At 48.1% G+C, this 14,625-nt stretch overlaps 1 protein-coding gene across 3 annotated transcripts in view; it reads left to right on the forward strand.

Moving 5' to 3' along the window:
- STS (steroid sulfatase) overlaps nucleotides 1-13,525 on the forward strand; it is a 163,315-nt gene extending 149,790 nt beyond the window's left edge. For all 3 annotated transcript variants that reach the window (XM_024987847.2, XM_024987848.2, NM_001075394.2), the window contains 2 exon segments: nucleotides 1,540-1,661; nucleotides 12,921-13,525. In XM_024987847.2, the coding sequence (XP_024843615.2) occupies nucleotides 1,540-1,661; nucleotides 12,921-13,294 (496 nt within the window). In that variant the 3' untranslated portion in view covers nucleotides 13,295-13,525.
- The last annotated feature ends 1,100 nt before the right edge of the window (nucleotides 13,526-14,625 follow it).

The raw sequence follows: 14,625 nt of genomic DNA on the forward strand, positions 1-14,625 counted from the left end.
TTATGATGTTTGTCTTGGGAGTGTTTTTAATCAGAGAAAGAAAACCCTCAAATTCAACAATCTCACTCTTTGCCAGTGTCTTTCTGCCCCAGGTCTCAGAGGCAGTGGCCTCAGAGCGTCAATGCCTTCAATTTCTCCAGTGGGTGTTAATGTATGTTTCACTCAAAACAAAAGTTTAGACTTTTTTTTTTTTTTTTTTTCCTTTACTTAACCTCCAAAAGGGACTTCCCACATGGCTCAGTGGTAAAGAATCTGCCAGCCAGTGCAGGAGACATAGGTTTGAGACCTGGGTCGGGAAGATCCCCTGGAGTAGGAAGTGGAAACCCACTCTGGTATTGTTGCCTGGGAGATCCCATGGACAGAGGAGCCTGGTGGGCTGCATTTCATGGGGTCGCAAAGAGTCGGACACGACCTAGCGACTAAACGACAAACCTCCAAACAGTCTTATTTTGCTCATCACTCGTTGTATTACAGTTATCCCTTGCCATCTGGAAACTTCCGCCTTTTGGTATAACCACTGAAGAGATATGCTTACCTTTGAGAGCATAAACATGCCTGCCACATGTGTGTGTGGTATGTAAATGTGTCCAAGTATATTTCTATCCTCGGGGCATTTGATATCATCATCATCATCATTTGCAAATCGCTTCGTTGGGACTTAGAACTTTGTTTTCATTGAAGTGTATCCAGTCTAAGTGGCCCCATGCTACTATATATGTTATCTTTTTCTTAAAGGCAGATTGTCAGAGATTCTTGTTTTCAACAGATCTGGAGTTTGTGAATAAAGCTGCCAAGGCAATAAGCAGAAAAGTGGGTGCAGAACCAGCAGAAGGTCATCCCACCCCCTTCTTCCCCTCCTGTGTCCCCAAGTCGGTTCTCTAGTTCTGCACCTCTGTTTCTGCTTTGCAAATGGGTTCATCAGCACCATCCTTCTCGATTCCATATGTCTGCCTTCATAGACAGTATTTGTTTCCCTCTTTGTGACTTACTTCACTGTGTATGACAGACGCTGGGTCCGTCCACATCTCTATAAATGAGGCAGCTTTGTTCTTTTTCATGGCTGAGTAGTATTCTGCGGTATACATGCGGCACATCGTCTTTATCAGTTCATCTGTCGGTGGACATCTGGGTTGCTTGCATGTCCTGGCTGCTGTAAATAGGGCTGTGGTGAACACTGGAGTGTCTGTGTCTTTTTGAATTAGGGTTTTTTTTTTTTTCTGGGGTATATGCCCATGAGTGGGTCCACCCCACGGACGTGTGACACTGATGACATTGGGCGAATCACTCCATGTCTCCGTATCACGGTCCCAACTCACACTCTCGCTTTGAGGATGAAATGAGTTCATGTGTGAGCAGAGTGGACCTGCCTCCCTACGTGGCATACAGTGCCCGGTGATGGTCAGTCAGCATTCCTTGCTGAACGACCACCTTGTAGCCCCATCACGCCTTCGTGTACTGAAGGATAACTCAGACAAGCCAGGGTGTCTGAGCCCCCTGGCAGACATGGCCACCTGACGTCCCACCTGCTTCATCCCCCAGGGTCATCGACGGTCGGGACCTGATGCCCTTGCTTCAGATGCGGACCCAGCGATCGGAGCACGAGTTTCTCTTCCACTACTGCAACTCCTACCTGAACGCCGTGCGCTGGCACCCACCCAACAGTGAGTAGACGCGTCTCTCCTCTTGTGTATCTTTCCCCACCTCGCTTTGAGGGCTGCGTGCCATCAGGGAGGGGCAGGAGAAGAGAATAAAACCGCAAGCGGGCATTGCTCTCGCGAGATGCCTCCTTCCCCCCCTCAAAGAAGCTGGGTTTGATTTCTCCTTCCTCCTGTTCCTACTCTCTTCTCTTGAGCCTGCTGGTTACCCCAGTTGTCTCGGCAGACCAGGGCAGTCGCCCAGCTCTATGCCAGTGCTTGCTGGCTCCTTCCTCCTGGGGAGGCAGAGGACGTGCCAGGTGGTCGGCAGGTTCTGAAGCTACTTCCTTCCCGCTCCACCAGCCACCCAGCTGCATCTCCTGGTCCCACCTTCCATCTGAGTTTCTGCCCAAGAGTCCCTCTGCTCTGGCGTGGTTGGTCTCTGTTTGCGGTTCCCTCTGCTTCGAACGACTTTCTTTTCCTTCCTGGTTAATGCTTACCCACCTCCCGCGATGCCCCTCAAATGCCATCTCCCCTGCCTGCGGTCTTCTAGCTTTGCATTGGTACTGGGTGGCTTTCAGATGTCTACCTGACCTTGTACCCTGAGCCTCAAAGGTGGCGGGTCGTCACCCAGCGATCTGTCCGTCTGGTTGGTCACAGATTCTCTGTGTGTGTCTGCTGGCCGTAGATGTTTAAGACAATGCTCTGATGTGTTGATGTCATCGTGGTTCGCAGACCCAGTGTATTTTACGTCTGTGTCAGTGACAAGATGTACTCATACTCTGGGTCTGCCGACAGCAGATATAAAAGTGCATTTCCTTTTATTGAAAATTTTTCTTTATTCAGGTATGTGTTTTTGGTTGCACTGGGTCTCTGTGGCTTTGCGGAGGCTTTCTGTAGTTTCGGCGAGCAGGGGCCGCTCTCTGCTCACAGTTCGCAGGCTTCTGATTGCCCTGGGTTCTCTTGTTGCAGGGCACCAGCTGTAGGGCACTCAGGCTTCAGTGGTTGCGGCCCCTGGGCTCAATAATTGTGGCTCCTTGGCTCTTGAGCACAGGTTCAGTAGTTGAGGCACACAGGTTCAGTTGTTCCACGGCAAGTGGGATCTTCCTGGACCAGGGATGAAACCTGCATCTCCTGCATGGACAGGCAGATTCTTAACCACCGAACCACCACAGACAGCCCAACGGCTGCATGTCTAACGAGCCTAAAGGACCAAGTGGAATCAAGTGATTATCATACGTGTAGCGATAGTCCCACATCTGGTTTTCATAATGTAAATGTTAAATTACAGTACAAGGAGATCCAACCAGTCCATCCTAAACGGAATCGGTCCTGAAGAGTCATTGGAAGGACTGATGCTGAAGCTGAAGCTCCAATACTTTGGACATGTGATGCAAAGAACTGACTCTTTAGAAAAGACCCTGATGCTGGGAAAGATTGAAGGCGGGAGGAGAAGGGGACGACAGAGGATGAAATGGTTGTATGGCATCACTGACTCAATGGACATGAATTTGGGTAGACTCCAGGAATTGGTGATGGACAGGGAGGCCTGGCGTGCTGCAGTCCATGGGGTCACAAAGAGTCGGACACGACTGAGCGACTGAACCAACACCATCACATCACTGAGATGCCTAGGCGTCTGTGGGAACCCAGCACCTATTATACCCCTACTGTATATCTTAGAGATCGACGCTGATGTTAGACTCTCAGTTACCTCTTGAGAGAGGGAATGAAGCTCTCCTTTTCTGTAGCATGTTCTGGGTTCTGCTCCCAGAGGTGAGATTCTCCCAGAGCATCTGGTCACCACGCCACCAGCTGGTGGCTCATTCTTAAATTCAGGGGATGCTCATAATGGATTTCAGTGCATTCCTGGCCCCATCCTCGTCACCCAGCCGAGTTACCCAAGACAGCATTTAAAGAGCAGCTGCTCCGTTATTTTTCAAGTGGAAGATTGTGATCCTTCCTTTGTCCACAGAAATCAGACCAGGTTTACCCTTGGAAATTTTATACTTTAAATCTGGAAGAGTGCCCTGAGATAACTTCTGGAAGATTTTACATTTTAAATCTGTATGACTTCCTTCTGATAACTTCCGGAAGATGAATGTAGCAAAATCACGCGCTCACAATTCTAGGCTTGGAAGGACCCTATTTACCTATCTCATCCACGTGTCCATCACTCCTAACATCCGTAGCATGCTGTCTGTTTTTTCAGGTTAATTGGCAGCATTTTGGGGGGAGGAAAAATGGCAACCCACTCCAATATTCTTGCCTGGGAAATCCCACGGACAGAGGAGCCTGGTGAGCTGCAGTCCATGTGGTCGCAAAGAGTCGGATGTGACTTGGTGAGTAAACAGCTGGCAGCATTTAAATCTGAGTCATTTCAGTTCAGTCACTCACTTGTGTCCAGCTCTTTGCGACCCCATGGACTGCAGCACGCCAGGCCTCCCTGTCCATCACCATCTCTTGGAGTTTCCTCAAACTCATGTCCATTGAGTCGGTGATGCCATCCAACCATCTCTTTTAAATCTGAGCCGTCTCATAAAGGAGACATGTGGTCCTCCCCATCTGTATTTTTTTAGCTTTTTATTTTATATTGACATATACTTGAGGAACAGTGTTACCTCAGTTTCCTGTATACAGCGCCGTGATTTAGTGATACACATACACGCATCTGTTCCTTTTCACGTGCTTTTCCCGTGTAGCTTGCTGCGTAATACTGAGCAGAGTTGTCCGTGCTATACAGTAGGTCCTTGTCGGTTATGCGTCTTAAACGTAGCAGTGTGTCCACGTTCCCGCTTCCTTTTATCCTGAGCCTGAAAGAACCAAGTTTCTGGGGCTCTTGGCTGTTTAAAGACGTCCTGAAACTTGCCGAATAGCATTTAAGTAAAGCCAGCCGCCTCCACTTACAGGGGCCGGAAGGAACATATTGGATCAGGGGCTGGGGAAACAGTTATGTGGAGAAATAAACAGGAAGGGGCAGAAAATAGGGGTGAGTGAGAAAAAGCAGACCCAGATGCTGAGAGGCAGCAGGCCCAGGGATCAAATTTGCTGCTGAGACAGACACAAGGACATTTCCTCTTAAGCAGCTCATTGCCATCTTCTGCCTCGAGCGAGCGACAGAGGAGGGAAAATGACAGTCTTTCAATGCCGGAATCATCCATCTAGTCAACGGGTCTGAGGAAACCATGGGTTTCTCTTTCTTAATTAGTCATCTTGTCTCCTTTGGAGATCGTGCCCTGAAACTCAGGCACAGTGGTGGCCACTGTGGCTGTCCCTCGTGGCTCCCTGCAGCTGTTTGCTCAGTATCTTTGTCTGCTCATTTGTTCTACACGTATTTATTGAGCATCTACTGTGTGGCACCTGCTGGACTGGACACCTGTCGGTGAGCAAAACATACTGAGTTCTCTGCCCGGGAGTTGCTTGCCTCTTAGGTCACGGGGGAGCTGCAGGCTGGGCACACCCCTGGGAATGCAGAGTTGTTTCAGGAGGTGTCCCTTGCCCGTGAGGATTACTACTCCTGCATGAGTCCTAGTTGGAAGAGGCGGCCCTGCATTTAGATTACTAGCACTACATGAATGGATTACTAGTACTGCATGAGTACTAGCTGGAAGAGATGGCTTAGATCTTCTCGTAATCGAAAGTGGAGTCTGGCTGCTGGAGAGGGCAGGGTGGTGGGAAGGAAGAGTTTGCTTTATTTGGGATGCTCTCAGCCGGGGGCAGTTGGCGGGAGGACATCTGTCCAAAGGCTGACTCCCTGACAGTCAGAATGTGAAAGCTTTTATAGACAGAGGGAGAGAGGTTCCTTGCAGAAACAGCACAGTCAGCCCTGACGGTCATCTTGAACTGATTGTCAGTGGTCTGATCAGGATCATCTTGATTCTTTTAGGTACAGTTCAACTTTCAGTCTCACTACCGCCAGTGGTGCTAGCGGTAAGGAACCCACCTGCCGATGCAGGACACGATCCTTAGACGGGGACAATCCCCTGGAGGAGGGTATGGCAACCCACTCCAGGATTCTTGCCTGGAGAATTCCAGCGACAGAGAAGTTTGGAGGGCTGCAGTCCATGGCGTCGCCAAGGGTCAGATAGGACTGAGATGACTTAGCGGAGCAGAGCGGTCTCTTCAGTCCCAGGGTTGATTGGTTTCCATTTCTTTGAGGCCAGTTCTGGGAATTAGGGCAGCTTAGATCATGGCTACGGTCTGGCTGTCATGGAGTTAACGTCTTCCCCCTGGTGGGGGTTTCACTATTTATAAAGCGGCTCGTGAGACCTGGCTCAGAGAATTATCTATATACCTTTGGTGCTAAGTCACTGCAGTCGTGTCCGACTCTTTGCAACCCCATGGACTGTAGCCCACCAGGCTCCCTCATCGCTGGGATTCTCCAGGCAAGAACACTGGAGTGGATTGTCATTTCCTTCTCCAATGCATGAAAGTGAAAAGTGACAGTGAAGTCACTCAGTCATGTCCGACTCTTTGAAACTCCATGGACTGCAGCCCTCCAAGCTCCTCTGTGCATGAGATTCTCCAAGCAAGAATCCTAGAGTGGGTTGCCATTCCCTTCTCCACAAAGCCTTTGAGCTTTCCTTGAATTTGCTTGAACTCTGACTAAACGTATTCTTTGGCTCAAGGCTTTTCACAGACAAAAGGCGAGCTGAGGACCTTAAGGTCCCGCTCTGTTTTCGCTTCTGGATCTATATCGGCAGGAGACTGTGGGTCAGCATAGAACTTAAAGCAGTCTAGTTGGAGGACATCACTTGGATCATCTCAGATCTAAGTTGGTAGGAGACTGTGGACAATTCACAGACGTTGAACTACTACTGTTTAGAAGAGATGGGCTTGGATCATCTGAGATCTATGCTCATAGGAGACTGTGGTCATCACCACCTGGGGGACGCTTTCCATAATTCTTAAAGGCAATGGTATTGCCACCTTGAGCGCCAAAGTATCTTGAACTCCAGATACTTGGTTAGAAAAGAAGAGAGACATTTAGGCTCAGGGTTTGTAAATGTAGCGCCAGGGCAGCAGTGAGTCAGAGCCAGCTCCTGACAGCTGAGGAATCTCAGCAGCTTGTGGGGAACACATTCCTACCTGGAAGTCAGCCTTGTGGGGAGCGTCTATACCATGGCAACTGGCAGACACAGCAGATGTCGACCGTGTTCCTCGCTCAGAGAAGCTAGAGCTTTCCAGCAGGACACTGGTACCTGTCTACTAGAATGGAGTGGCAGCATTGGGGAGATCCAACTCGTGTTTGTCTTGATGAGGTTAGATGCGTAGATTTCCCTGGTGGCTCAGACAGTGAAGAATCCACCTATAAAGCAGGAGACCCAGGTTCTATTCCTGGGTCGGGAAGACCCCCCTGGAGAAGGGAATGGCAACCCACTCCAGTGTTCTTGCCTGGAGAATCCCATGGACAGAGGAGCCTGGTGGGCTGCATACAGTCCATGGGGTCACAAAGAATTGGACATGACTGAGCAATTGATGCTTTTACTACCTATTACAATTCCAGACTTGTTAAATACTCATTTTTTCCAAAATATTACAGCCAGAATGCTGTTTCTACTCTTTTAAAACATGAATCCCTTTCAGCTTTTATATACAATGTATTCTCCATAATCATTGAGTATTGGGGCCAGAATGCTGTTTCTACTCTTAAAATATGAATCCCTTTTGGCTTTTATATACAGTGTCTTCTCTATAATAATTGAACAATTCTGTAATTTTAATGATTCTGTAACTTGGTTGTCTCAGCACATTGAGGTGATGAGAAGTCTTCATTTATTTTTTTCCCTAAGAGTGAGCACTGGTTTTAAAAATGATCACGTACATAGGCTTCCCTGGTGGCTCAGACAGTAAAGAACCTGCCTGTGATGCGGGAGACCCGGGTTCGACCCCTGGGTCAGAAAGATCCCCCTGGAGAAGGAAATAGCAACCGGCTCTAGTATTCTTGCCTGGAAAATCCCACGGTCAGAGGAACCTGGCGGGCTACAGTCCACGGGGTCGCAAAGAGTCGGACACGACTGAGCTACTGACACTTTCACTAACTTACAATTCCAGACTTGTTAAAAACTCATTTTTTCCAAAACATTAGAGCCAGAACGCTGTCTACTCTCTTAAAACATGAATCCCTTTCAGCTTTTATGTACAGTGTCTTCTCTATAATTAAATAATTCTATAATTCTAATGATTCTGTAATTTAGTTGTCTCAGCACATTGAGCGGCTTAAGTTTATCATCATCTGAGATCATTATTGCCATTACATTTTAGGAGAACTCACAAAAGCATTATTAGAACACGGATAACTTTGGTTACGTGATGATGGGAATTTTGAGCTTAAATTTCCTGTTCAGCATGTATTCAAAAAGTGTGGCTTTGAGTTTTGACTTAGGTATCCATGTTAGTATAAAGTCAATGTAATGGCAACTGGATTTTATGGTCAAATGTGTCTTGAAAGACTGGTAGATGTTTTTGGCTGTGGTATTTTGGTACAGAGTTTTGAGAAGATAAACATAAGTCTATAAAGTAACTGCTGCAGCTGAGTTGTGTCTGACTCTTTGCGACCCCATGGACTGCATCACGCCAGGTCTCCCTGTCCACCACCAGCTCCCGGAGTTTGCTCAGACTCATGTCCATCGAGTCGGTGATGCCATCCAACCATCTCATCCTCTGTCGCCCCCTTCTCCTTTGCCCTCAGTTTTTCTCAGCATCAGAGTCTTTTCCAATGAGTTGGCTCTTCACTTTAGGTGTTGGAGCTTCAACTTCAGCAACAGTCCTTCCAATGAATGATTAGAATAATCAAAGCGATGAAGAGCAATGGTTAAAGGCAAAGAAACAGATCCAAGGAGGAACCGAAATCCGCCCTTCCCTGTAACACGTTCGGTAGATGACATCAAGATTACTGAGGGGGGTCAGCTGAGGGTCCCAGGGGACGGTATGGGTGGCTCAGAGCAGGGGGAAACAGAGCAGTCTTTGAAATGCTTCTTGTTTTTCTTTTTAAAAAAGATAATTTTATTTTCTTTATTTTTGTCCGTGCTGGGTCTTCGTTGCTGTGCGGGCTACTGTCTTGTTTTGGTGCCTGCTTTTATCTCGTGGAGCACAGGCTCTTGGGTGTGTGAGCGTCACTAGCTACAGCACGTGGCCTCAGAAGTTGAGGCTACCAGCCTTGGTTGCCCCAAGGCACGAGGGAATCTTCACAAATCAGGGATCCAACCTGTGTCCCCGGCCTTGGCAGGTGCACTCTTTACCACTGAGCCACCAGGGAAGTCCCTGCAATACCTCTCGAAGCACCCCAAGGTGGCAGTTTGTGGTGGGAAATGCTGCTAAGACCAAAAACCCCCAAATGACTATATTTGGTTGTTATGATATATACACGGAGTCCCCCATGCATACAGAATTAATCTTGCCAAGACAAGCAGTTAAACCACATTCATCAAGGGCCATCAAAATCTGAGTGATAAATTAAGAGTCGGTGTGTGGAAGCCCTTTAAATTTTGTTGTTCATGTTCTTGAAGAATCCTGAAGATGGCGGGGATGAGGAAAAGTGTCTTAAGACTTGTATTGCAGTGGCAACAGGTTGAAGAACAGCTGGAAAGCAGTGGCCTCGTCTTAGACTGCTGGCAGCTTTACATTCAAAGGCGGGCTCCCCTGGTGGCTCAGAAGGTAAAGAGTCTGCCTGCAATGCAGGAGACCTGGGTTCGATCCCTGGGTCGGGGAAGATCCACTAGAGAAGGGAATGGCAACCCACTCCCGTATCCTTGGCTGGAGAATTCCATGGACAGAGGAGCCTGGCGGTCTACAGTCAGTGGGGTCGCAAAAGAGTTGGACACAACTGAGCAGCTACACAACAGCAAATCAGAAAAGGAGACGAGAGCCTGAGAGGTTAACAGCCATGCCCAGCATCCCACAGCTAGGAGATAGCATAGCTAGGGTTGGAACCCACCCTGTCAGAGCCAATAGAGGGGGCGGGAGAGTTCAAGCAGATTGTACTCAATGAGCCACCAAGACAAGACACCATTTCAAGCTCAGAATAAGGGATGTATCCCTAGGAGGCTTGTCATGGGTCTAGACCCACAAGAATCCTTGCATAAAGGGGGATGTGATTTGCAAAGCAGACTGGCATGTGTTGGGAGGGATTAAGCATCTTTTATCTGCAGAATGTTCTTCTGATGCCTCTGTGGACAGCCCAGTGGGCTTTGCATCGTCCCCCTGTTTGTTCTTGGGGCCCCCGAGTGCTCATTCTCGAGGCTTGTCTGCCAGGGGACCTCAGAACCCTTTCTTGTGGCCAAGTCCCTGAAAGCTATCAAGATCACAACAGTGGTACCTGTCCTGGGCTTCACACGCCCCTCAGAGCCCCAGCGAATCTCAGGGCACCGTCGCTTATCTGAAGCTTGGAAAGGGTTGAATTCGGGGTCCAGCTCAGGAGTCAGGCTGTTCTCGATTAAATTCTATTTGCCACTTTGTCAAAGGACTGGAAGCTTTCTTTTCTTGTGAATGAAAAGAAAGTGAGTCACTTTTTTTTTTAACCTGTGAAAGTGTTAGTCACTCCTGTCGTGTCTGACGCTTTGCGACCCTGCAGACTGTAGCCCGCCAGGCTCCTCTGTCCATGGGATTCTCCAGCCAAGAATACTGGAGTGGGTTGCCATTTCCTTCTCCAAGGGATCTTCCCCACCCAGGGATCGAACCCAGGTCTCCCTCACTGCAAGCAGATTCTTTACCATCTGAGCTTCCAGGGAAGCCCCCTGTTAAGCTGTGATTCTACATAAAAATGTTTCAGAGGTAAATAGTGAACTCCGTAGCACTTCATATGACAGTGACAAAGCCCTCCTGCAACTGTAATAAGTCACTGACATCTTTTCGGTTTAGCTGTAACTCTCTTAAATTTTGAGCTTCCCTGGTGGCTCAGCTGGTAAGGAATCCGCCTGCAATGCGGGAGACCTGGCTTTGACCCCTGGGTTGGGAAGATCCCCTGGAGAAGGGAAAGGCGACCCACTCCAGTGTTCTGGCCTGGAGAATTCCATAGACTGTATATGATCCATGGGGTCGCAAAGAGTCAGACACGACTGAGTGACTTTCACTTTCTCTTAAACTTTAAAGCATCATTTAAACTGAAGTCAAATTATTGTTCCCATCACTATGTAGTTTTGTTTTTGAAAAAAATGCTGCCTGTAGTTTCCCTGCATTCTCACTGTAAAGTTTAATAATTCCTTCCTCTGGTCATTGAATCTCAATTGTAGCTGAGTTTAAGATTCCGTGGTGGTCAAAATATTTATCTGTGACAGAGACAGAAAACAACCTTTTTCAGAGTGCACTGGAATTTTAACAATAAACAAAAAAGTTTTTTAACTCAAAAGATTTTTAGTAGTATATGGAGAAATCCCAGGTGAAATACGTCCTCAAAATAAATTTGAAACATAGGATTAAACAGACATAGTAGAAATGCAGGGTACCTCCTTTCATTGAAATGACACCTTTGACAGTGTCGATTCTTGGTTTCCTGGTGAACAACAGAACAGACCCTGAGCTAAGGCTTCATATCCTATAAACCTAGGCCTTCCCAGGTGGCACAGTGGTAAAGAACCTTCCTGCCAATGCAGGAGACTCAAGGGATGCAGGTTCAGTCACTGGGTCAGGAAGATCCCCTGGAGGAGGGCATGGCAACCTGCTCCACTATATTCTTGCCTGGAAAATTCCGAGGACAGAGGAGCCTGGCACATGCAATAAAATGCATTTGAGCAAACCCAAAGTGGTGTAAACAAATTATGCAGAGAATACACAATGTATCGTTTTATAAAAAGGTTTTAAAAATCCAGATTGGGTGCTATAAAGGCAGACACCTCGATGGCATACCAAACAAATCTTCAGAAAAATTAATTCTTAGTTCTACACTTGTCTGAGCTGCGTGTCTGCTCCCTGTAAGAATGCTTAAGGTTTATTTACTGACTGGTCCTTAAACCTGCGTGTGTGCACGCTCAGTCGCTCAGTCATGTCCAATTTTGTGTGACCCCATGGACCGTAGTCCACCAGGCTCGTCTGTCCATGGGATTCTCCAGGTGAGAATACTGGAGTGGGTTGCCATGCCCTCCTCCAGGGAATATTTACCCTTACTCGCACTCGAATATACTTGTTTGGGGTCAGGGGCTTTTTGGGGAGAATGTGGACACCCGTGGTAATTGTCTTGTGTTGTCAATTAATTCATTTTGCATTTAGATCGTGGGTGAGCACTCGGTATGTGCAATTACAAAACCAGCGTTTCCATGACACAAACAGATGATCAGAGTGAATTAAGTAGGTGTGCGATGCTTTCTAGGGGGACGGTCTCTATGGTTTTCTATAGAAAAGCTGGAAGTATAAAGCGGAAAAGGACATTTTCAGCCTGAACCTAATTTCACTTGGTTTATACACGTCAACTCTGTTTTCATCTGCCACCTTTTTCTACCCAGGATGCAGTCTCTAGACCTCTATCAGAGCCAGCTCTCAGAAAGTCATAGCATCGTAAGATAAACAGTAAAACAATCTTTCACATTTGTTTGTAAATCAATTTTTTTTTTTTCTAAAATTTTAATATTGGCTATTTAGTCATTGGAAGAGACCCTGATGCTGGGAAAGATTGAGGGCAGGAGGAGAAGGGGTGCCAGAGGATGAGATGGTTGGATGGCATCACTGACTCAAGGGACATGAGTTTGAGCAAGCTCTAGGAGTTGGTGATGGACAGGGAGGCCTGGCGTGCTGCAGTCCATGGGGTTGCAAAGAGTCAGACACACCCAAGCGACTGAACAACAGCAACAAATGGAACACAACACTTGCATTTTTTAAGCTTTTTTTATTTTATTTATTTCTGGATGCCCTGGGTCTTTGTTGCTGTGTGTGTGTGTGTGTGTGTGGCTCCTTTCTGTAGTTGTGGCTTGTCATCGCGGGGGCCTCTCTCATTGTGGGCTCCTGGGCCCACAGCTTCAGCAGTTTCAGCTTTCGGGCTCCCCCTAGAGGCGAGGTCCAAAAAAATAAATCAGTTTTTTTTTTTTCCAGTTTTTGCATTATAACAGCTATTGCATAATCAGCTTTGTCTTTTCCTCCTTGGCAGTTAGATAACAACTCATGTTTTCTTGCTTTTTCTTTTTAGCTATGATGCTTACTCTTTTTTGAGCCTTAAGTGTGATAAATCCAGTCCATCCATAACTGAGTCTCTGCCTTCTTGAAGCACCCAGAGGGTGGTTTTCCATGCACGCTCTCTTTGGGGGTGACTATGACGACCCTGTTCCCACCACACCCGCTTCTCTGCTTGTCCCACCACAGGCACGTCCATCTGGAAAGCCTTTTTCTTCACCCCCAAGTTCTCCCCGGAGGGCGCCAACGGATGCTTTGACACGCACGTGTGTTTCTGTTACGGGCAGTATGTCACCTACCACGACCCGCCCCTGCTGTTTGAGATTTCCAGAGACCCCCGGGAGAGAAACCCGTTAACCCCGACATCGGAGCCGCGGTTCTGGGAGATCCTGGAGGCCATGCAGGAGGCGGCAGCCCGCCACGCCCGGACCCTTCAGGACGTCCCCAACCAGCTGTCCCTGGGGAACCTGATGTGGAAGCCGTGGCTGCAGCTGTGCTGCTCATCACTGGGGCTTTCCTGCCAGTGTGACCGGGAGGACCAGGATGGGAGACACAGCCCTTAGCCGTTATGGGCAGCGTCTGGGGGTGCATGGGGGTAGGAGGAGCGCCCAGCTGGCAGCATTAGGGTGAACGCCCAGGATCGACCCTGGGGGAAGGCAGCCCTGGCCTCCTCCCTCCTCCCCACGCACCTGGAGACTCTGCCAAGACCCCCTTCCACACACACACACACACACACACCTTTCCCCCCCGGGGCGGGAATCAACTTTGAAATAAACAGAGACACAGACGTTACTTACATCGTCTTCCGAGGCCAATTGTTCACGTGGATGGATGACTGGGCAATGAGTGTCCAACATCTGTGTGGTGGAGGGCAGGAAGGGGCACAGGTGAGCTGCTGACCTCTCAGACAGCGTGATCCACGGCTGAAGGCGTCGCTGACTTGATGCACCAGCCACCAGGATTTCCCCTAGAGAGCATCGCACGAGAGTGAATCAAATGTTAAGTGTTTACTGAAATCTAACACATGCCACTTTTTTTACCCTGCGTAAAAGAGCATCTTGCCCAATCACGGATGATGGTTAAGTTGCCATCTTCTGGTTTCTAAAAGGCGATTACTGTCAGTATTATTTGCAAATACGTATGAATCACTCTTCACGCTATCCGTGTTTGTACATGGATATGTGTCTTTCTTTGAGAAGCTTGCAATATTTAGAAGCTCATCACTGTTCAAAAAGAAGCAACAGAGGCTCGCAGATGTGTTTTGTGCGACCGCCTTTTGGTGAGCTCTCTCAGCGAATGTCGAAGCTGAGACACACCTCTCCGGTCTGTGTGTTTCCAGCCCGTCATTTGTAGCACGCTGTTTTGGCTTCTGCTGTCCCTTGGGTGAACGGTGTTTCTGAACTAAAAATCCAACTTCATAGATTCTGCAGTCCAAGAAATCCCCTCTAACAGATTCAGAATTACTGGCATGTGAAATGTATGCTATTTCACAGGAGCAGGGGGGTATGGGGTGGGGGAAACACAGGCCATCAGAGCAGTTCACGACCCATACCCACAAAGACACAAGCCATCAGACATAACCAGTCCGAGACCCATATCCAAGAAGACACTAGCAATCAGGCATAAGCAGTCCATGACCCATAGCCATGAAGACATGAGCCATCAGACATAACCAATCAACGACCCATACCCACAAAGACACGAGCAATCAGACATAAGCAGTCCACGACCCATACCCATTACATCTCGATGCCGAATTTCATGACGAGAGAATGGTGGTTCATGCCCGTCCTTGTATTTTGTTGGCCTGACCCTGCGGGTAAGCAGTATCTGTGCCTCGTGTTGGTCGTGACATGCACACTTTCGTTTGAATCCCATTTCCTGCGACCTCAGG

The sequence above is a fragment of the Bos taurus genome, chromosome Y (assembly GCF_002263795.3).
Source record: "Bos taurus isolate L1 Dominette 01449 registration number 42190680 breed Hereford chromosome Y, ARS-UCD2.0, whole genome shotgun sequence".
Lineage (NCBI taxonomy): Eukaryota > Metazoa > Chordata > Mammalia > Artiodactyla > Bovidae > Bos > Bos taurus.